This window comes from Mirounga leonina, unplaced genomic scaffold (assembly GCF_011800145.1).
Source record: "Mirounga leonina isolate KUSES-001 unplaced genomic scaffold, KU_Mleo_1.0 Mir_357, whole genome shotgun sequence".
In the NCBI taxonomy this organism is placed as follows: Eukaryota; Metazoa; Chordata; class Mammalia; order Carnivora; family Phocidae; genus Mirounga; species Mirounga leonina.
In genome coordinates, this window is record NW_023270702.1 from 6,795,267 (window position 1) to 6,820,029 (window position 24,763).

The window sequence follows — 24,763 nt, forward strand, 5'->3', positions numbered from 1 at the left end:
ACTGAGCATACATCACCCTGATTTCTTTGACCCCGTGGGGTTAAATCAGCTGTAGGGTCTGGGTCTCCTCCCCTTAGCCATCTCCCCCTGCCGTCCCATTGCCCTCCAAGTCAGAGAAGGGAATGAAAGGGTGAGATACAGACCAGCAATGGTGGGGCTCGCTCCACTCGCCAAGCCTGTCCCCTCCTCTAGCAGAAGCTCTGCTGTCAGAACTCCATGCTGTAGAAATAATGGTCAGGCTAGAGCAGGGGTTGACTAGGTCTTCCTGTAAAGGGCCAGCAAGTATTTCCAGCTTTTCAAGCCAAAAGGTCTCTGACTCAACTACTCAGCTCTGCTCCTGGAGCACAGAAGTAGCCACAGACAATACTTAAACACAGGTGCGTCGCCATGTTCCTACACAACTTGATTAACAAAGACAGGCCGCGAGCCAGGTCCTCGATGGCCAGCTCCTGATCTGGGGAAACCAGCTTTTTTTTTTTTTTTTTGTATTTTATCAAGAATACCGTCCATTTTATAGCTCAGTAACTCAAACTGTTTTTTTTTAATATACCCTGTCGCCTAATTCTTTTTTCTATCTTGTCACCACTAATCTAGTTGATTCTATAATTTACCCTTCTAATCGTAAAGCTTCCAGTCCCTACTCCAAATTCTTTTCTCTTTACCTTCAACCACAACCCCCATTTCCCCAGCCGTCATCCGCTGGGGAGTACAACTGAGTCAGCATATATGAGCTGTAATACCTGTATTAATTAGTGATTGCTGTATAACAGAGCACCCCAAAACTCAGTGGCTTAAAACAACCACTTATTATCTTTCATAGATCTTTGGGTCAGCCGGTGAGTTAAGTCTCCTCTCACTTCTTTCTCATAATTTTCCTGCTTATTCTTGGTAGTTATTATTCCAAGGGAACTAATAAAATTATTTCATCTAAAACCCAAAAATTCATTGAGGTTTTAATTGCCTCAAACACGTATTAATCTTAGGAAGATTGACATTCCTATGGTATTGTCTTTTCACCGAGTACCATAGTAAACCGCTCCAATTTTTTTAGAACTTGCTTTATATCTTTTCATAACATTTTATAGTTTTATTCAACTAGACCCTGTTCTTTTCTTCTTAATTTGTTGCTAAGTATTTTACAGGTTGTGTGGCTATCATCACTGGGACATTTTGAGTTCACGAACATGGGAATTTTCCGGAGAAATCGGAACCCAGCCCCCATATCGGGAGGGCGAGGAGAGGAGGAACGAAGAGGCAGGCCACCCCAGAGTGGGGGTGGCAAGTTTAAGGAGCAAGGGAACTTACCAAGAAGGCTTGTCTTTGCTGCCCAAAGACAAGTAGATCTCCACATCAGCCCACCAAAATCTTAAACGATTATACAGAGGCCTTAACAGGATACACTCACATATACCATCCTGATAGTCCCCAAACACATGGCTCTCTCAAGTCTGCATCCTTGAAAACGGCTCCCACTCCGGGAAGGGCAGGCCACAAAAGTACATTTCAAAGCAGAGGGGAGGGGTGAAGAGCCTCCAGTTGCCCCGGGGTCAGTTCCTGGTTCAGGAGGTCACGGTCTCCCAACAACCTCCTCCAACAGACGTTATCATCTGTTATCAATTATTATTATTAATATGGAGATTCTTGTTTTTGCACATTTATCTTACACCCAACCTCTTTATCGAAGTTACCTTTTAATTTCTCTTCTAGCAAAAAGTTTACTGGATTTTTATTTCAATTCTCATTTTTAAATTTTTGTTTTTCCCTTCTTTTTTTTTAAACTTAGTATCTTTTTTTTTAAGATTTTATTTATTTATTTGAGAGAGAGAGAGAGCACAAGCAGGGGGAGCAGCAAAGGGAGAGGGAAAAGCAGGCTTCCCACTGAGCAAGGAGCCCGATGTGGGGCTCGATCCCAGGACCCTGGGATCATGACTTGAGCGGAAGGCAGACGCTTAATGCCTGAGCCACCCAGGCGCCCCGCTCCCTTCTACTTTCTTAATATTCTTTGCTATGCCAGTTATTGTTATAAGCCCTAAACAAAATAATACATATAAAGCACTTAGCACAGTGTCTGGCAAATAAAATAGTAAGCACTCAGTAAACATTTGCTATTAAGATTTTGATGATGTTTCTATAAGATAAATTTAAATTTTATGCTATTTTTTATTCATCATCCTACTCTTAGCTATGAGATCTATTTTTTTTTTTAAGATTTTATTTATTTGAGAGAGAGAGGGAGCACAGAGGGAGAGTGGGAGGGAGAAGCAGACCCCACTGAGCAGAGCAGAGAGCCCGATTTAGGGCATGATCCCAGGACCCTGACTGAGATCATGACCGGAGCTGAAGGCAGGCTCTTAACTGACTGAGCACCCCTTGAGATCTTTTGACTATATGAACAGGAAAAGAATCCCTATGTGGAAAACTCTGGGTAACAGTATACAATTTTGGACTTCATATTCCTAATACCCTAATACGTTATATCCCCAGAAGATGAATATAATTAGCTAGTACATGACGCACCATTTGTAGGGTAATTCTAAAAGTGAAATATATTTAAGATTTTGTGCTTTGATCAGAGGTGTCAAACAAGCTGAACTCAGCTTTTATATGAAAAGTGTAACGCTTGTAAATGCAGCTTTAATATAACTAACGACCACATTGATTAAAGCAGACCTTCCTCATTAATGTTGAGAGTAAACTCCCTTTCTAATCCCAATCTCACACTCATTACTTTTTTTAAAGATTTTCTTTGTCAGAGAGAGAGAGAGAGAGAGAGAGAGCATGCACGGAGCAGGGACAGAGGGAAAGGAAGAAGCAGACTCCCCGCTGAGCAGGGAGCTCAACATGGGATTCGATCCCAGGACCTCGGGATCATGACCCGAGCTGAAGGCAGACACTTAACTGAGCCACCCAGGTGCCCCCCACTCATTAAGACATATCTTTCAATTCTGTTTCCCAAAGTGCTATTTTTTCAATGATTTTCTTTCTTTTGCATTTGAATGAGTCTATGCTTTAGACAAATGTGTGTATTTTTCTTTTCTCTCTGCAAAAATGTACTTGTTTTCTTAATCTAGGAAACACAGGAGAAGTTGGACACAAGGAAAAAGTGAGGGGAAAAAAGCATGGCTGAACCAGGAACAGTTTTGACTGCCTTAGATTTGTATGTGACATATATGTGTATTTAGTCACTTTGTTCAGTGGGCTAGAAAACGGTATTATGAGGCAAAGATTACAAGGTCTCCTCTCAAAGATACTAGTATCACTGTGTTTCTTGGCCAAAAGACTACATCTTTACATATAATAATAATAATAAAGGAGCAATGCATTGCCTCATATAATTCCTGACTATAACCTTCACTCTACAGATAAGAAAATTGGGGCCTCATAAGCTGCAGGTCAAAAAACCAACAAGGAATTGGTCAAATTTTATTTCCAAGCCTGAATTCTTAATTCCAAAACTGTACTCTCCCTTAAGCTTGTTCTTTGGCTTAAGCCAAAACATCTAGATATCTAAGTTTTTAACTTTTTTCTCACTCAAAATTCTTTAAGGGGTCCATGTGAGTAGCCCATTGGAATTAGCTCACAACATATCAAAAGTTAAATTCCTCCATCTGCACCGAAGTAGTACACATATACGTGTCCCTAGATCACACAAAATAGCACCAGCCAACTCTGAGGTTGAAAGTCTTTTACGGCAAGTTTTGGGTACCCAGGCAGTGAATCCAGAGGTGTCAGACATAACTCGTCTTTCTCTTGAATTCCTCAAACTCGGTTGGTTTTTCTCGAGGAGCTGATTGTGCAGCAAGGCCCCAGCACATTTAACAGATGCCTACGTTCTTTTAGGCAATTGGAGTAGTTGTGCTCTTGGGGGAGAACAAACACTTTTCAAAGAGGATAAGCCGGAGCTGTTGTGATAAATGCAGAGGAAGCCCATGTTCTAGCTCATTTCAGTGGGGATGTTTTCCTTTTCTTGACAAAGGCAGATCATTCTAGATGTTCAATGTTGGTGCAGGTCTGGGAGGTAAAGGTCCCTGACGAAGTTTTCCATGTTTCCTATTTCACTTCCTCAAATCTAGGCCCTAAATTCCCTGGGAATCTGGGGAAGCAGAAAGTCAGGACAAGGAGGCGGCTTCGATCTTAACACACCCTGCTTAATCAGCCCTCAGGTACATATCTTTAGGGAGGCTGGCTCTTACCTCGGTCCAGAGAAGACTGACTGGGAGTGAAGTGGGTAGGATGTTCTTTGTGCAATTTATATATAATTATATTCAAGACAAGAATGTGTGGAGCAGGGAATGGAATCCAGCAGAAGCATAACCAAAGAGGTTTGTAGGCCCTCTAAGAAATATACCACACACGTAAGAGGGCCAGTGGCAAATACTTCCTTATTTTGTGAGCCAACCCACCCCTGGATACATATGTGCTCATAAAAATAGACCATATGTGGGGAGCACGACTTCTGAATTTTCCTTGATAAAGTATTTGAATGCTGACTTCCAAGAGATAGACATAATTGCTCTCCTCTTGGATGAAAATGAAACTCAAATATGTGGTCTTGATTACCAGAGTAGAACAGAGAATTGACAGATTTAAAACATTATATTTCTGCCAAGACGATTGCACTTTCTTTTCCTTCTTTAAAAAAAAAAAAAAAAAAAAGTTTTTTTCCGTATCCTTTTCCAGCTGATGGATAGATAAAAACGGCACAGAGACTTCCAAGACCAGTTGGCATTAGAGGTTTGGTAGAAGAGTTGAATGTTTTAAAGATTGGTTTGGACTCTTTTTTATGAAGTGGGAAGAGGAAAAATTAAATTAAATGTCTGCATATATCAGAGTTGTATATTAAAGACACACATACCAACCTGTGGACTAGCGGAAATCATTGGGTGCTTTTATTTTCTTCCCATCTCTCTGGAACACACAAGTGGGTGGCCAATCCCAACGGCCCAGGAGCCTAGAATCACATTTTCATCATGTCCCTCTTTGGTGGGCTGGAGGCCATGGGGCACAGTGCGGACTAGATTCAGAAAGGACAATTACATGATAGAACAGAAAGTTCCTTTTTAGACCACATTTCACTCTAATGTTGTTAATATTAACTTTTCTTCATGTTTTCATCTTGATTTTATGAGTACATTTTTGTAGTTTTGAAAGGACAAGTTTCCAAAATGCCAAGTCATTTAAAAAAATGTTTTCTTCTATATTTTTAACTCTTAAAATATGCTGCTGACATTTTAACAGTATCAAGATTTTTACATGAAATATACATTTTTCTTACATGTGCTTATATTATAATCAGGGTTCTTGGTGGCAAACAATAGAAACTCCAGATTAATTTTGGTAGCAAAGGAATTTATAGGAAGGCTATTGGGTATCTTATAGAACTGATGGAAAATGCAAGAGAATGATGCTTGGGAAATGGTCAGGAATGAAAGGAGGCTGGTATGGAGGGCTCATCCAAGGTCACACCACCGGAATATTGTAGATAGGATACTACTTTTGCACGGGAGACCCCATCCCCAGGGGTTCCACTTGACACTAACAGCCCCCAGAATTGCAACTTTACCACTGCCACCATGAAACTATGACTCGTTTGGTCTCTATTATCTTGGCATTACTTCCTACACAGTCAACATTTTAGGTAGGAATTTCTAAATCAGCCGAGGTGCTGTTATACCCTTAGCTGTTTGTGGTTGGAGAGGGAAAAATGTATGGTGCCCTTCAACCTTTGTAGGCTTATATAAAGGAGTTCTCCCTAAATAAAGAGATCTAGATAATGTAGCACCAAAAACATATCAACTGTCGCCTCTAATTGTTCCCATAAACATATCCATCCATATCCTCTACATCACCCACTAATGAATATTTTTATTCAGTATCCACAAGTGAACAAACCTATTCACTAGAAAATATCTACTCATGGTATCCATTCTATTTATCAACTTTCTCACTAACTGAATCCCTGTGTAATCCATTTTTACTTTTTTTTGCATTTTTCCTTCTATTTCTTTGCCTAGTGGTATTTTACCCCCATTCACCTTAATGACAATATACTATCTCCATGTATACTCTGCCATCTCTTTTTAATGCTAAATTTTTAAGACCAGATCATGATTATTTCATAGAAAGTATGATTAAAAATAAAAAATACTGGCATCCCCAGGGTGCCTGGGTGGCTCAGTCAGTTAAATGTCCAACTCGTGATCTCAGGGTCATGAGTTCAAGCCCTGCATTGGGCTCCATGCTACCTAAAAAAAAAAAAAAAAAAAAAAAAAATGCTGGGGCGCCTGGGTGGCTCAGTTGGTTAAGCAACTGCCTTCGGCTCAGGTCATGATCCTGGAGTCCCTGGATCGAGTCCCGCATCGGGCTCCCTGCTCGGCAGGGAGCCTGCTTCTGCCTCTGACCCTCCCCCCTCTCATGTGCTCTCTCTCTCCCATTCTCTCTGTCTCAAATAAATAAATAAAATCTTTAAAAAAAAAAAAAAAATGCTGGCATCCCAACCAAAATTGTATATCCTGCTCCTCAATAAACATCTCCACTTGAATAGTCTACTTGAGGATATTCTGCAAAAGCAAACTTGATATGCTGCCCCCTCCCCAAATGGACTATCATCCCCCTAGCTCCCTCTATCAGGTCTCTATTACTGGTACCACCACATTAGGTGTTTAAGAATATGAGAGCTATTTGGGAAAACTGGTTGAGTTTCTGGATAGACTGAGAATGCATTATCATTTTCCCACTTAAAAATTCACTATGAAACACAGTGTAGAAACTATTAGATTCCAGTAATGAAAGATGCCTGTATTGGGGCACCTGGGTGGCTCAATCCGTTAAATGTCTGCCTTCGGCTCAGGTCATGATCTCAGGGTCCTGGGATCGAGCCCTACATCAGGCTCCCTGCTCGTTGTGAAGCCTGCTGCTCCCTCTGCTTTGTTCTCTGTCAAATAATAATAATAATAATAATAATAATAATAATAATAAGGATGCCTGTATTTTCCCTCCTCCATCAGAAACATTTCACAAGAAGGAAAGGTTATATGTAAACAAAACAAAAAGTATCACATAAATAAGAAGCCAAAAGTTTAATGTTTCTGAATAAAGAAAGTTCATTCAGGGCTTACACAGATCGTAAGAATAGATTACAACAGCTGAGAGATCAATAGCTTATTGGAAGGAAAGAAGAAAGCCGTTTATATTTTCAATGTAGAAAAAGAAAATCTAATTGCTACAGATGTCTTGTAAAATTCCCAAAACAAAGTCTAGCCAAGGTTATTGTTTAGTGGATTTTTTTTTCCTTTTTTCAAGGGATGAAAAATGAGATTCAATGTGTATACTATTGGTTACAACTAATATAACAGCTTGAAAAAATCATAAGACAGAAGCATAAATATAATATAAAAAGACAAGATTTTAAAATTGTACTGTAGGAATATTAACTATAATAAGTGGAAAAGTACATTAAAACCAGCAGTTTTTACTGTTAACACTAGTTCAAAACAAAACTCATAAGGCAGACCAAAACTGATGCTAGTTAAGGAAAGTGGTCTGTTTTTAGGAAGTGTATCCAGACAGAAACCACCACAAAGAAATGCCAACAGTAATTACATGGTCCCCTCTTGTTACTCAGTGAAGTGTCAAAGGTAGAGTGACTGGGTCAACAGCTTAAGCTTTCTCCAAGGATTTGTAGTATTCCATCAGCACAGTCCAGGCTTTGGGAGCCATGAAACCTTCTGGAGGTTTCTGGCCTTCTCGTGCAAGTTTGCGCATTCGTGTTCCTGAAATAAATTCATAGTCTTCATGGCTGAAAGAGGAAAAAAAAAGAAAATGATTTCCCATTTTTAGAATCTTAGTGAAACTTTAAAAAGCTTTTGTTCTTCTGTTCATGGTAGATAAGCTTAATGGAAAAAAAAATCTGAATAAAACATAGTACTTGTAAAATGAATGATCGATCTGATTTCAGATTTGCCACTGAACAAAAAACAACATGTTCTCAAAAATTACCCATTTTTTGAACTAGGAGACAAATTTTAATTGAAATTTTTACTGAGATCATTGTATATTCACATGCAATATTCACAGTGAGAGCTCATGTATCCTTTACCCAGTTTCCCCAACGGTAGCATACCTTGCAAAACTATAGCATAATATCACAATCAGGTTATCAGTATGGACACAACCTACCAATCTGATTCAGACTTCTCTAGTTCTATCTGTGCTCTGTGTATTTAGTTCTATACAATTTTATCACATATGTTGGTTCATGTATCCACCATAGTCAAGATGTATTAACAATTCCAAAACCATGACCATCCCTTGGCTTGCCCTTTTATAGCCATACCCACCTCTCCCCGCTTACGTCCTCCTCCCCAGCCCATGCCAACTACTAACTTAGAACTAGAAATTCACAAAAACAAAAAGGTATTAAATCCAATTTAGCTATCACAGATTGAAAACTTTTTAGGAAATTTGAATCTGAAAGGTTAAATGCATAATGGGACATTAAGAGAAAAATTATAATTGTTTTACAGCAAAAGCAAGTTAAGTAGCAATAATGGATACTATCCCACTGGTAAGATACCATAAAAGTTGTGTTAGTTTTTCTCATCTTCTTATATTCAAAAACACACAAAGGGGGCACCTGGGTGGTTCAGATCATTAAGTCATGATCTGCCTTTGGCTCAGGTCATGATCCCAGAGTTCTGGGACCAAGCCCCGCATCCCAGCTTCTCCCTCTCCCACTCCCCCTGCTTGTGTTCCTGCTCTCGCTGTGTCAAATAAATTAAAAAAAAAAAAAAAAAAATACACAAAGGCCCTTAAACCAGTAAGCACTGAGCACCTATGGCCATGGCACATACTGTCTACCAGTAATTTCATCCTCTTCCTTCAAACAAGGAGAACCAACCTACACAGCAGACCAGAACCCATCAAGAGCTCTGGATCACTTAGGTTACCAGATCACAGGCTGTGTTTACTCCTAGTTAGGAGCTCTATGTTCCTTCCCCACTTCATTATTTGTGGAGTTAACCTGGGGATCGTAAATCATAAACTGCCACATGCTTCTAGACGGATGCCAAGTATGTTTTTTTAACTAATAATCACACTGCCAGGAATCTACACTAAGGAAATAACCAGATGCACATCAATGTTATGCATAAAGGGAGCTATCTGTAAGTTGTTTCGGGATAGTAAAATATTGTAAATGACCTGAAGGTTGAAGGTTCTAAATAAATTATGGTACAGCGCTGAGTAAAATAATCGGGACACAAAACTTTATGTGCAATACAAATGCAATTTTGTTAAAATAGAGTGTGTGGAGAGAAGGCTACAAAGAAATACACCCAAATAGTGGTTATTTCTGTATAGTATTATCACAAGTGCTTGTAATTTTGCTCATGTTTTCTGTAGTTTTCTACAATGATTTTTATCAATTATCAATATCAAAATTAAATAAAAAATATAAAATATCAGAAATTTTATAATGAGTTTTATTTTTTAAAGTTTATTTTCAAAAAATCTCTCCCCAAAGTGACTTCAAATAATTTTTAAAAATTCAACCTTAATCAACCTGAAACCATCCATCATTTGGAATTCCATCATTTGGAATACTGCCCCTGAAGAAAGCAGCTACATGAGCTGCTGCTATAGCATTATGCTTCCTATTCTGGTCTCACAGTAGTTATAATGGCTATTAATCCATACTTACACAGCAGGCATTGATTAACAGTAAAGAGTATATCTGAATGGTGCGAAGGACAAAGAAATATTTACTAACCAGTGCTCGGATACTTTATTAGCTTTCACTTCAGGAACTCAATAAATATTTGGTAAAATATAAAAGAATGAAAAGGTGTATGTATAGAAAAATTCTATGTGGTTCAATACAGAACCACATACAGTCTTAAATGAGTCACTATTCTTCATCTTCTGGCAAAAAAAAGGGGGGAATACAGGATTTTTTATTGCTGTGGTGAATCTGAGCTACTTGTATATTCCCTTTTATCTAAATCTAGATTACTCACGGTAGCGACTTCCACGTGACCTTCATAATGAGCTCTTCCATAATCATCTCCAGATCTGTCTTCTCTCCGACCTTGCTCACCTCCACTTTAAGCAGGGGAACCCACATACCACCTTCCTAACCTGGTTCATTTACTCTACCCAGGAGCTCTCAGACTGTGGTCTCCAAACCAAGAAAGACCAAGTACTGTGATTTCCTCATGATCCAAACTGTGTACCGGTCTCCGGTCGCTCTTTCTGCTTTTCTGATTTTGTCTGTGTGCTCAATGACCCCACTGCTCGTGGGGCTTCTAAACCTTGCAACTGGTGGTATTACCACCGGGCTCTGTGTACCTCTTTCATCTGGCCTGGCCCTATGCCTGCCCACAACTGTTAGTTCCTAAGATCCACATGACTCCTGGTCCTGAATCAAGTTCTACCTCTTCGATTCGCTGTTGGCCCCACTCCCCAGTGAGATACCTGACTTTAGTGAATGCCCCAACCCTCTTTGAAACATATCTGAAAATTTTATTCTGGAATACTATACATGGAGGATAGGAATACAAAATAGTGTGACTCATTTCATCAGTCACAGGAGAATCATCTCTTACCATTAAGCAGAAAAGTCGTACTTAAATTTAGGCATGCAACATCTTCCCCTAGTCACCCTGCCTGCTCTTCCTAGTCAAATCCTCAACTACCAAAAGGATAGGAAGATATACATATGCATTCAGCTCAACATTTCAACAGCTCTCATCTGCTTAAGTAAAACTAAAACCTCTCTCAAATGTTATATAAATTTTCAGTGATGTTCAATAAAAATGAAAGGTTAACAGATATTGCTTAAAAGATGGATCCAAACAGTTTCAATCTAGGGACTATCTCTCACTTCTCTCATCTGTTCAATGTGCAAGACAAGTCAGATCTTTTATAACATGCGGGCCCAGGCAGATGGCTGGTTCCCCCAGCTGACATGGGAAGTAAGCCAACATCTTTCTCTTATACAAATGACAACCTAAGGGGAGAAAAAAAATTGACTGTATGTGAGATGGGCCTAGAAAAGAAGCAAGACTGCGAGAGGAGATTTCAAAACATTCAGTAAGGTTGGGGTTAGAAACAATCTGTAAATTTATCAACACTAAAATGAAAACTGAGTTGGAGAAAACGTTAGGTAAGCTCTCCAAAGAAAGACTCAGCAAAAGGAAAAGCATTTGTCAAAGGAGTAGGAGGAAAACCAAGATGATACGGAGGTCACAGAAGAAGAGAAGTTCTAAAGTGTTAAGGCCACAGAGAGGATGAGAAAAATGACCATGAGGAAAAAAACCCTACTGGACTTACAAATCAGAATTTAAATCTTAAATGAAGAGTTTTAGTAGATGGTGAAGAAGAGAGACAGAGTAGTAAATTGGCAGAGATACAGAGTGGAAAAAAGAGGAGACCTGTTTTTTGTTTTTTTTTTTTTAAAGGAAAAGGGGGGCTTTAAGCAAGTATACAGGTGGGAAAAAGACTGAGAAAAGGGAGGATGAAAGCCAGGAGAGATATGAAAGATGGAGAAGGAAGTCTGGCATGAAGGACATAGGAAGGGGGGCTTTGACAAGGAGGAGCATCAGGAATGAAGGAAAGAAGAAACAGTGATGATGTGGGGTTAGAAAAAGATGAGGCAGTTAATGCAGGATGGTCTTAACCTTCTCAATAAAGCTGTGAAGACTGCCTTCAAGGGTAACAAGAAGCTGTGTGGGAATGGAATAATAATAGAGTCCATCAACACTCCTGACTTTGACTCCAGGCCAGCCAGGTTACCCCTGAGGGCAGGGCTTAGCAAAGCCCAGATCAGAGAGGAAGCCAAGAGGGTAGAGCGGTGCAGAGAGCTATCCAACTGTATCTAAACATCCTCACTCCAACCAGATGTCAAATCAGTTCGTTTAGCTCCGGAGGTTCACTTATCAGCACCCTAAAAGAGCTTCGCTGAGGAAAATTATGACCCTAGAGCTTTATGGCCACGTAAATTTTAAAGTTTGATTTCAACAAAGGAAACCTTGTGTCCCATGCCTCAAGTGCTCGTTCTGGAAGGCAATGATAAAGAAGTGAGGACTCAGCTTGCGGGATGACTCTGTCCTGACTATTTGATGAAAGGAAAAAAGCCAGACCAATTACAGCCCTTTCTTCCCCCCCCCCCCCGCACCCCCCCAATGCCAAACTGTCTGGAATCCAGAAGTTTGTTTGCATTCCTTCTGAAATTGCATTTTAAAACCAAGGTCCCTGGGTACCTCTTTCCCGGACACTCTTTCACACTCCATCTGCCCTGCATGCCACAAACATTTCTTCATCACATGAAATAGGAGTTTCTGCTCCCACAGGGTGGTGGTTCCACTCCACCCTGGCTACAGAAAACACATTTCTTTTCCTCCGCCTCACACTTGTACTGTCACAGAAGGATTTTGCTTTTTACCAGAAGTCAGGTGCAAGGACTTGGCACAAGAGTCACATTACCCATAATCAAATGGTATTTTTCACAGTTCATCTTTAATTAGACATCACCTTACAGAAATAATTAAGTCAAGTAAAAACTCAGATATCTGGGGAATAATCTAAAATTAGCTCTCCACTTTACCTGTGAGTAATCAGGAATCTGCCAGAAGCAGAAAAGGCTACTAAATAAATGACCCCGGCCGGGGCTTTCACTACAAAGCAATTCTAATTACACTAGTTAACCAATCTCCCATGGCACCTGAAAAAGGAAAACACAAGTATGTTGGATTTTTTTCCCTCTCAAAACCACTTGGTCATAGATTCTTACAATCCACAGCTCTTCAAGAAACAAACGGGTTCGAATGGCAGGGAGGGGGGGAAAAGCACACCATCTAGCAAGCTACGTGGGACCCTGTGGGTCGGACCAGCCTCTTGTCCCACGTGGGATGTACTAACCACATGTGGCCAGCATCTTGACTAACTGCAAAGTACAATGACTCTTGGCCACTTGTTGAAGATTTTATCTTTACAACCATCTGCTGTCTCTCAGTCCACATATGTGGCCATCAGAGCCACCAGCACGAGTTGCTCAAACGGACAAGAGCTGGGGTCAGCAGACGGCCCATCAAGTGTATCTTCTGAAGGTTCATATTCAATTAGATCGGCTTTTTAAAAAATGCTAACTGGACAATAAGCAGAGAAGCAAAGGGGAATTTCTTCTCTGATAGAACTAAAAATAATAGTGGTAACTTACAAGTGAATCTAAGAACTATTCTGGGTCTAATTAACTTTTCATCCAACTTGAAAGCAGCTCATATATGATACTATGTAGATCAAAACACTAAGAATTCTTAGGCATGAGGTCAAAAGTCATCTCTTCAAAACCAGATAAAGTTACTTATGGCTTTCTTTCCAGGAACTAAAAAGTACCGGCTAGCATAGTGCGTGACAAATTTAACAATTTTTAGTTTCAAACCAAAGACCAACTGAAACACAAAAAATTTAATTATCTAGAACCTACTTATACCAAAATCCTTAATTCATCATGTTTTCCTCCCAGCACCACTATCTTATAAGTAAAAGCTAGAGAACAGCTCCTATCAGACATTGAGTCAAATAACAAATTTCCAAGATTGTCCTAAAAAGTGTACTGAAGTCAACTCAGTTTTCGTTACCAAAGACGGTCATGAAACCTATAATCTACCACAGAAGGCAAATGGAGGTCTTTAACTGAGTGCCAAAGGACAGGTTTCAAAAGGACCCAAAAATACCTTAATGGGCAAAATGGGGTTTCTGTGCTTTCAACTGGGAACAAGAGCATATCCATTTTCACCTGCTTCTGAAAGAAGCCTCTGATTACTCAACAGTGGATTCCAATTTTCAGAGAGCTAAACTCAGACGCTCTCAGATACCCATCATCCAAATGAACTTATCTGGTATGAAGTACATGGCTGAACTCTGGTTATACGAAAACTTCCTTTCAGCAGACTGCCCCGGCCTCTTCTGAGCAGCACATTGATGTCCCTGGGTCCTGCTTCCAGTATATAGCCTACTTAGTTGTAGGAGGTTACAGAGAGAGAAGTAATACATTTTCAAGGGGTTTTTCAAAATTAGTGACCTAAACAGCTTAAGCATCCATGAGTTAACCAGAAAATCAGGTAAACCCAGGACACTGCGAGATAGTAAGGACAGTGCTTTGACCATATTAAATAATTTCCTTTATACTTGTCACTTTGTCTTGTGATTTGCTTTCTACTTTTGAGACACATGTGACTATCCTCATTTATTTAGAAACCAGGACTTCTATTACACTCAAAACATCCAGATCAGCTCCAAATATGAAAGTAAAAAGTCTGGAGAGATTAAAAAAAAAAAAAAGGAGCGTATTTTGGACTTGTGACTAATGATGAAATAATTAAAAAGAAAATAAGCACCCAAATATGCCGATATTATTACAAATCTTTGATTCTCAACAGAGGTAATTTTGCAACCTCACCTCTCCCTCCCCAGGGCAAGCATCCTAGAATGCACCAGACCCCCCCACCCAACCAACAAATTACCTGGCCCCATATGTCACTAATGCCAAGATTAAGAAAGCCTGCTAAACGGCATGTGGTTAGGAAAGAAACTGATTTGATATTGTTATAATAAGGAAATCTCAGTCCTACCTCCAAAAAGGCAGAAAACATAAGAAAAATGAGAAGATCCCGAAGTCACAGGAAAAAGAAAAGCAGATGGAAAAAAAAAAAATCAAGACACTAAACACAATACTTGTGGCTCTTTCCTCCCGGAACTCCTTGCAGTAAGAGAGATCAGGGACAACACGGCACCGCTCTACAGTCTAAGGGGAGATCACAGCCAGGCCTCAACAGTGCAACGTCTGAAGGTCCAGATGTAGAAACACTATACTCCATGTGCGCTGGACAACGGGTGCAAGAGGTGGGACCAGGTACGACAAGAAGATGCTACCTAAGGACACGAGTGAGCTATGAGGAAGCCTCTAGGCCAATCTTGCTCTGCAGCAGAGAGGGGCCTTCGGCACTTCCTCGCTCAGCCCTGTGCTGTGCACACAACCACGCGGACTTGTGGTTCAGTCTGGTACCAGAATGAACAGTAAGGAGCCACTGCAATGTGTACAGAGAGCTTCTAATCGCGTGAAAAGATGCTCATGAAAAGTAAATAATTAAAAGCAGGATAAAAAAAATTCTATGTTATAAACTCAACTATGTTAAATGAATGCACAGAAAAAGAGTAAAATCAAAGCACAGGAAAAAAAACCAGTGATGCCATGAGTGTTATTTTTAAATTGTTAATATTGTTTTCTTCTCCTTTTAAATGCTTTTATAATTTTTTTAAAGAAACATGGGTCTGTTTGGTGTTTTTAATTGGTTGACCACTGCGGGAACTCATCCTTTTCATTTGTTACCACCCAAAAATGCGTCAAAATCAGGGTACCCCACTCACCCAGAAAGAAGCAACTTTCTAGGAACAAAGGTTTGAAAAAGTGAGCACACGTGACTGGAGCCTATTTTCCTTCCACCAGGCTGGGGTATTAAGAGCACCTTGTATTGCTCTACTGGGAAACCCAGATTACTCTATCCTAAGCACTAAGGGAAATACTTTCCCAAGGTCTGTCCCATTTGCTCTTCCTACTTTTTCTCTAGTACTTATAGTTATGTCCATTTATCTCCTAAGAGTAGTCAAAACTGGTCAGGGCTTTGGGGTAGAGAGAAGGAGCAGATCTTTGGCCTTTTTTGGTTCAAGGCTACTTTGGTGTCCCTGGCATTAAAAAAAAATAAATCTTTCATATAGTCTATTCCAGCACAGCAGAGTTCTCATTGGGACCTTACATTGTTGGTTACCCTTCCATGCGTGGCTCTCTCTCCTTGCCCCTACCTCTTCTCTCTTTCAGAGGTTACAACTGATTAAAAGCAGGACATGAGTACTATTGGGTTTTATAATGAAAATACCACAACATCTCCTTAGGATATTCTATTTATTCCTAGTATTAACAATGAGAGAAAAAAATTACTTTTATTTTACTTCTAGAAAACATAAGCTTCTCACTTCTCCAGAATGTTTTCCAAAGAGGGGTCTATGAAAAAATGAAGACAAATAATGTTACTACCATTAGAGGTCATTTGTACCACAAAAGGGATTTTGCAGATGCAATGAGTTACACTAATCAAATGATCTAAAATAGTGAAATTATCTGAGTGGATCTAACCTAATTACTGAAGCCTTTTGAAAGCAAAGACTTTTCTCAGCTGATAGCAGAAGGGAAAGTCAGAGAGATTTGAAGTATGAGAAAGATTCACCATGAAGGAGGTTCTCTTGCTGGGATGGAGGTGTCCACAACAAAGGACCTAAAATGGCTTCTAGGAGCAGAGAGCAATCCTTAGCCAATAGCCAGTAAGAAGATGGGCACCTCAGCCCCACAGCTGCAAGGAACTGAATTCTGCCAACAAGGATCATCTTGGAAGTAGATTCTTTCCAGAACTTTCAGATAAGAGCCCAGCCTGGCCAAAGAATCCAATGTAATCCACCCAGACTTCTAAGCCACTAAATTTGCGGCCATGTGTTATGCAGCATTAGAAAGCTAACACAATTAGCAACTTGGAAACACTGAAGTAAGCGTAATCACACAGAAACCACTAGAAAAGATGAGCTTTCCTGTGGAAGGCATACAAAAGAGAAGGCTGTATGAAAAAGCCTTGAGAGACGCCTACAATTAAGAGTATTTTTTTAAATAATACCGATAATATATGGATTAAGATCTACTCCAGCATTAAAACTATGAAAATACTCTATTGATAATGTGAAAATAACCAGACCGCAAACACTTTCATCCACCTGTCTCTTCATTTACCCACTTCCACAAGACACTCTCACTCATGTGTGCTCTTTTTGTTGAATCGCTATTGCAATAACTGAAACATAATTTTGCATTTTTCTACCCACATACAAAGATTTACTGCATAAAGGAGAAAACATTACAAATAACTGAATTCTTGGGGCGCCTGGGTGGCTCAGTCATTAAGTGTCTGCCTTGGGCTCGGGTCATGATCCCAGGTCATGATCCCAGGGTCCTGGGATCGAGCCCCCCATCAGGCTCCCTGCTCAGTGGGAGGCCTGCTTCTCCCTCTCCCACTCCCCCTGCTTGTGTTCCCTCTCTTGCTGTCTCTCTCTCTGTCAAATAAATAAATAAAATCTTAAATAAATAAATAAATAAAAATAAAAAACTGAATTCTTAAAGTTTGTTTGTAATATCTGAAAGAATGGGGTTTAATTTTGTAGTCCTAAAAAATTGAATTTCCTTGAGTCACTATTATAGCAAATATGAACCCAATTAACTTCCTAAGTAAAAACAGATGATTTTTATCATAATTCCTATCAATATCTTGCTTGAAATCTTCATGAAGTTTTTTTCTCCCTAAGCCTTGTTTTACACTAGTATTAATTAAATCAAAAGCTACAAAATCATTAATTACATAAAAGCTGGCATTGAATAACATCCATTAATCAAACATAAGACAACCTCATATGTGCATAATTAATAACTGTTTTCTCACTACATCAAAGACTATCGCCTTTCCACAAAATTTTAATCACTTCCCAACATATTCCCATCAACTTAATTATATTTGAACACAAATATAAAAAAATAAGAAAACTAAGGCAGTTTTAAGGCTTCCCAAGTTACAATTTATTAAGATTTGGTAACTCAAAAAAATTCCAAGAAAATGAGCCACTCACGCAACTAATATAGAATTCATCACTGGAAAATCTTATGAGAACTGATGTAATTATTTAGCTTTTGAATGATTAAAAGAGAGATTTAAAGCAATACTACACAGATTTAACAAAACACGAAAGTTATCAAGGGCTTCCCAGCACATCAGTCAATGACACACAGATGGGCTCTGGGTCTTGCAGGTGACTGAATCACCTGATCATGCATGGAAAGAAACCACAGTCATGAGACATCAAAACAAGAAGTGTAAAAGAAAAGCTCAACTCTAGTTAGTTTTGTTTCCTTAACTCATCAGCATGGAAACTCACCTAAGTTTTAACTACTTGGCCACTAGCAGAATGATTCTATTTCTCTTTTCTCACTCTGTAATTAATCATTACTTTCAGAACAAGATTGTGTTCATAACGTCTTGTACACAAACTGATCAACTGCATGCTGGATGAGAAGTCAAAGGTTTCCCAGCCCAGCGTTTCACCTCGGACACTCTATATGTTATAAATTTGTAGAAAGCAATGCTACCCTCCATCAAGGGTTCTCGGCTGGGGAGTCTTTCAAAAAAACTGCCGGTGTGTAGGCCTCTCCCCAGAATAAGTAAATGAGAATCTCTGATGATGACCCTATATAATTTTAACCACAAAAGGACAGGACTATATTAGAAACTTTTTTTTTTTACTTTCCTTAATATTTAATTTATATTTTTAGTTTCAATCACCTTTTGTGATAATATAGTCCAAGGTTTACTAAAATTGCTTTTATTTTTCTTAAAATTCTCTTGTTAAAGCTTCCGAGGCATCCCTTTGGAAGAAAAGGCCCATTTGCAACTCTCAGCACACCCCTCTTATAGCTGCATTGTTTGTAAGACTGTGAAATTGCACCGTGTGTGTGCATGTAAGTGTATGTACACACTCATATATATACACATACAAACAACATACACAAACATATATATTCTTAAAACAAAACAAAGCACAACATGGCCACGATTTAGAACTATTTCTATGTGTTGACAAATGCTGGTCTTTTATAAAAGTAAAAATGGTCTGGATTATTGTAAATTCTTCTCTTCGTGTGGTTCAGAAGTACACTGGAATGTGGGCCATATTTCAGATCTTCAGAAAAGAATAGTCTAGAAGAGCTCCTGTCTTGAAGTCCACATCTAGGCCACAGGTACAGTTAGGAGTTGCCTGCAGTTATATAAGCCTCTTCTGTTCATGGACTCCTAAGATTTTCCCATATTTTAGCTATAGTTCATCCACTCTGAAAAGCCTGCAATCACCTAAAATTGTGCATTTGTTTTTCTCCAGAATTATTTAGACCATTAAACAAGAAGCCAAAAAAATCCCTTGAAGTCTACTGTAAATAATAGTATTTCTTTACCCAGACAATCTATCATTTATCACAAAGAAATTCAATGACACCGAACTTTATGTTGCTTTTAGAAACAAGAAAATTTTTTGATCTATAAAAGGTTTTTCTTTCTTGTCCCCATCATTACAAAATGGGCCACACCAAATGAGGACACAGGGTCAAGATCAGCATTATTCCTGAATACAGAATTAACTGTAAAGTATCATAGAAGAAAGGATGAGGGCTCTCAGATTAAAGGTCATTAGACCACGGTCAATTTTCAGTTAGTACCTGTCAGTAGAAGTAAATGTAAGAAAACATATATAAAAATACCTGTTCTACTTGCTGAACATGAATTGTAATTTGTGCTAAATAAAAGTAGGTATACTACATAAGGAGATGTAATTTGTACTAAGTAAGTATCAATCAACAAAACAAGTATCTGCTAAAATGTAAAAATAACTAGGTGCTACAGATCATGGAAAGAAGTACAGATTTTATTTTATTTATTTATTTATTTTTTAAAGATTTTATTTATTTATTTGAGAGAGAACACATGAGAGGGGGGAGGGTCAGAGGGAGAAGCAGACTCCCCGCCGAGCAGGGAGCCCTATGCGGGACTCGATCCCGGGACTCCAGGATCATGACCTGAGCCAAAGGCAGTCGCTTAACCAACTGAGCCACCCAGGCGCCCAGAAGTACAGATTTTAAGCTAAGATGGAATCAACTCATCCGCTGCCAACATTTTAGAGAAGAAACAAGGCTAGACAGGCACAGGACTCTCAAGTCACCAGTCGAGGACAGGGCTAGAACCCCTAACTTCCTATTCTAGAGCCTTACACTGCCACTCTACATTTAGATTGACATTGTCTACAGATAAAGATTAATACAGAAGGGCCATAGATACATGTTTGACACTACCAATAACCTGTACTAAAAGTTTGTTAGTTTTTTGCCCCTCCTAAGATTTTTGAAGAAAGAGGTTGCGCTCTTAGCGGTCAAGAGCACCAGGCTCCAGAAACACTCTCCTTGGGTTCAACTGCTGGGCTGCCATTTACTACTCTGTGGCCTTATACAAGGTATTTGAATTCTGTATGCCTCAGCTTCCTACTAATCTATAAAACAGGGATAATAACAATACCATAGGATATTGTGAGGAATAATTTGATACCTATAAAGCAATTAGGACAGTGCCTGTCACATAGGGATTCCACAAATATGAAATTCTCTCTCACTACATAGATTTTTCTGGGCTTACCGGAGTAATCATCACTAAGTCCCTGGACTCCTTTTATGTGCTCTGTACACAATACATAGATACGTAGATACGGCAGACACAGAAATGTCCATACTGCCCCGAAGAGCTCCACGACAAAATTCCTGAAATCATGAATCATGAAACCAGATTCAATTTTTATTTCTACTTCTAACTGCTAGCATATTGAGAAGTTAGTTTCCTAGGTTTGGCCTTTCTATGAAATGGGTACAACAAAGCCTGCCATCAGTCAAGTTACTATAAAGCTGAGACAATATGCCCTGGGAGCAGCTTAGAGCACAAGGTGTTTCACATTTCTGTGAATATAAAACTTACTGTTCAGAGTCATAGTAGTCCATACGCTTCTTTTTCTTGTTGTAAGCTGCAACTCGGAAGGGAACTATTTCCAAGGTGATTAGGCCAGGGGCCATTGTCAGCACTTTGGCACCATGAGTTGGCTCATAAAGATCCTTCCCTGTTTCTGGATGAGGCATGCCAGCAGGGTCTCGTCCAACAATGTAAAAATTGGCTCCTGCAACCATCCGTGCTCGGCAATGCCACTGGACCTAGAATAAAAGTTTTCATATTTGATAACTATGCTTTTATGTCAGTACTTAGAAGTAGTAAATGGATAATAAATGCATGCATACAGACGGCCCCCAACTTTATGATGGTGCAAAAGTAATACACACATTCAGTAGAAACCATACCTCTAACTTCAAATTCTGCTGTTTTCCCAGGCTAGCAATATGCAGTAGAATCCTCTCTGATGATGCTGGGCAGGGACGGTGAGCCACAGCTCCCGATCAGCCACACAATCACGAGGGTAAACAACCCACACACTTACAACCATTCTGCACCCATACGATCTGTTTTTCACGACCACTCTGTTTTTTCACACTCAATACAGCATTCAATGAATTATATGAATTATTTAACACTTCACCATAAAATAGGCTTTGTGTTAGGTCAATTTGCCCAACTGCGCTAACATGAGTGTTCTGAGCACATTTAAGGTAAGCTAGGCTAAGCTAGATGTTTGGTAGGTTAGGTGTATTAATTGCATTTTTGACTTAATGTATTTTCAACTTATGATGGGTTTATCAGGACATAACATCATCATACGTTGAGAAGGACCTGGACTACTTATAGAATGAATATCAGTACGAAATCTCAACAAGTTTAAATATGTCATCTTGGGAAGCTAGACACAAAACTGGCAAGCCCACCCCACCAAAATCTAAAAGCATAAATGTGTATAGATGTTTATGTATATGTATTTATAAATATTTTTGGCTCTTTAAGAGATATGTAAATGTACATGTGTCTATATGTATGATTGTACGTAACCACATGTCATTTATATATAGTTCAAAATCTAGTCTATTAGAAGTCAGGCTAGCAGTTGATCCTTTGAGGGAAGCAATTGGAAGGTGCTTCCAGGATGATGGTAATGTTCTTTTTTGCCCCCCAGATTTACTGAGTATAATTGACAAATAAAACAATATATATCTGAAGCGTACAACATGATTTGATAGATATATATTGTTAAATATTCACCACAATTAAGTTAATTAACACATCTATCACCTCACAGTTACCTTTGTGTGTATGTGTGTGGTGAGAACAATTAGGATCTACTCTCAGCAAATTTCAAGCATATAATATAGTATTATTAACTATAATCACCAAGTGCAACACTCGACCCTCAGAACTTACTCCTTATAATTGAAAACTATGCTTTGAATTGAAAATTACAAGATGGATCCTTCGACAAACTTCAACAAGTAAGAGCTTGTACCTAATCCATTTTGATGTTACCTCTAAGAGTCCCTGGTAATGTTCTGTTTCTCGATCCAGGATCTGGGTGCTGGTAATTAGAGTATGTTCACTATAAAAATTCACTGAACTGTACATAAACTTGTAAGGTACACACTCTTCTCTATGCTATATTTGAATAGATTAAAAAAAAAAAAGCTACCGGAGGAAAAGGATTTCAGTTTTATGAATCCTTACATACATTGGCACTGAGAAAACCCTATAGCTAAGTGACTCCTACCCAAGATACCCGGTAAGAAGAAAACCGGGTGTTGGTCGTGACTCCGCAGCTACGCTGCATCCAAAACTAGCTCTGAAGCTGATGCAGTCACACTAGCACTTGTTGAAAATTTTTAAAAAATTACTCATTTAACATCCAGAATTGTAGTACTTTAGAAGTTAAAGTAACCGTACAGAGATCATCATTCTCATTAACATGAAGAAACTGATCGCCCAAAGGTTAAGCGACTTCGTCAAGAAAGTGTAGAGGAAACCCAGGTCTAGAAATCTGGCCTCACCTCCCTTTCAGTGTTAAGCTCTACCACTTAGTAACCTACAAAACCATTTCTGGTCTAGGTGAAAATAAGATATAAATGATGACCACCCACACACCATTGTCATTTGCTCTCTCTTGACAGTTTGTCTTATACCAAGACATATTTTTATTGACATAGTTTAGAAAGTGCAAGAGCATAAGGACAATCCCAGACCCCACACTCAAACTGATCACCCTGAGGAGTTGCAGCTTTTTCAGTTGTTTCTAGTGATATTTACCTGTGTGTGTGTGTGTGTGTGTGTGTGTTTTTAAGATTTTATTTTTAAGTAATCTCTGCACCCAACATGGGGCTTGAACTCACAACCCCGAGATCAAGAGTTCTGTGCTCCACTGACTGAGCCAGTCAGGCGCCCCTGTGTTTCTAAATGGCATGTGTATACTGCTGATTTGACTATTTAATTTTAGATATTATATTACTTCTACATTATTTATATTTCCTAGTATGAAGATGCTTGACTCTTACTCCATTCTCCTCGTTCCCTATCCCATTTATCCAATAAATACAGTGATATCACCACTGTTGGTGAAATCAACACTTGTCTGTAAAAGGGGAATTACAATTGTATTTATCTCATAAAATTTGTAAGAAAATTAATATGAAATGTAAGGGCTTAGAATAGTACTTGGTATAAAGTACATAAAAAATGTCAGCCATTACCATCTTTACTTTATTCCCCTCCTTGTACAACTGTTTGTTCTTCCTAGAGTTAATAATTGTCTTGACTTTTTTTTTCACTCACCTGTTTTTCCATATACCTGTATTTCTAAGGACCTTATACTACCTTTCTTCCTGAGAACACAATTTAATATAATCCCTATTACTCCTTGCAGTGTAGCCATGTGGCAGAGTTTTGGCCAAAAGAATGACAGCCCAAATGATATTTGCCAGTTCCAAACATGGAACATTTAAAAACCTCCTGAGTACTATCCTAGTTCTCTTTCCCCATATGTTAGCTAAATAAAGAGGACCCCAAGGTCCTGTCACTCTATGTTTTCTACTATGCAGCATTACCACTGTTTGCAATGAGCTCTAATAGTTCTGTATGAACAAGATGGCAAAACACAATGGTAGAAGATCTTTGTTCCTCATATATGCCACCTCTTCCTCCAACCACCTTCAGATTCAGCGCTTCATGAAAATTCTGCTCATTCCCCTCTGCCCCTTCACTGTAGACACACAAGACCTTTGCTAGTCCAGACTCAGAATTTTTATCAAAGGGTCAGTCAAAATCAATCATCAATTAACTACTTTGCAGCTTCACTTAAGTGGAAAATCATTTCAGCCTCATGCAAATTAGCTGCTGCTTTCAGAGTTAAATTAAAAAGGGCAATCGAAGTTCTCTGAATTTAGGTGAACTTATTATGCTCATTAAATATTTATATCTATATACTTAATTCATTCAAGTACCAAATGGTCAATGAACCAAGGATGTATGGCTTAATTTGAACATGGAAGGAAGCTCAGATCATTTAATCCAACCCTCTCTGCCCTTTTAAAAGGAGAGGAAACCAAAGCCAGAAAAATTAGTACCTTACAGGATCACAAAGCAACTGGCAGTGGCCAGTTCTAACTTTGGCTTATAAAATAGCCAGGAAATTTAATTGCCTCTTTAATTTCTTCTAGAGGTTAAATGAGTAAATTAAAGGTAAACACAACAAACATGGACAGAGTCAACATTCTCCTGCAAGTGACTGAATAATTTTAATTTACATTCTAGGAAATGGTTTCCCTATGAGAATACTTTTTAAAACTGGAACAACCAGGAATAAGCAAATCACATGTAGCTCTTCCAAGAATGCCTGGTGTGAATCAACTTACAACCCACTGAAAAGATAATATGCTTTAATCAAAAGAAATGCAAGTCAGCCCATAGCCATCCCCCGTATCTGGTTTAGGAACACAGGCTTTTGAATCAGACTGTCCTAGATTTAAATCCTGGTTTTGCACTTTAATGTCAGAATGCCCTTAGTCAAGTTTGGACTTGAAACTGAAGCCTCGGTTTCCAAATTTATAAAATGGCAAAGGTAATGTTTAACACATCAGACTGGTGGGAGATTTCAAAACACTCAA

At 38.9% G+C, this 24,763-nt stretch overlaps 1 protein-coding gene across 3 annotated transcripts in view; it reads right to left on the bottom strand.

Annotated features, from left to right (window-relative positions):
- Window positions 1–7,064: 7,064 nt before the first annotated feature.
- Window positions 7,065–24,763, bottom strand: part of PAPSS1 (3'-phosphoadenosine 5'-phosphosulfate synthase 1) — a 99,109-nt gene continuing 81,410 nt past the window's right edge. Inside the window, exons 11-12 of one of the 3 annotated variants that reach the window (XM_035030240.1) lie at window positions 20,655–20,884; window positions 7,065–7,798 (exon numbers count right to left, since the gene is read on the bottom strand). In XM_035030240.1, the coding sequence (XP_034886131.1) occupies window positions 7,660–7,798; window positions 20,655–20,884 (369 nt within the window). In that variant the 3' untranslated portion in view covers window positions 7,065–7,659. The remainder of the gene's footprint in view (window positions 7,799–20,654; window positions 20,885–24,763) is intronic. The other 2 variants (XM_035030242.1, XM_035030243.1) reach the window with 2 other exon arrangements.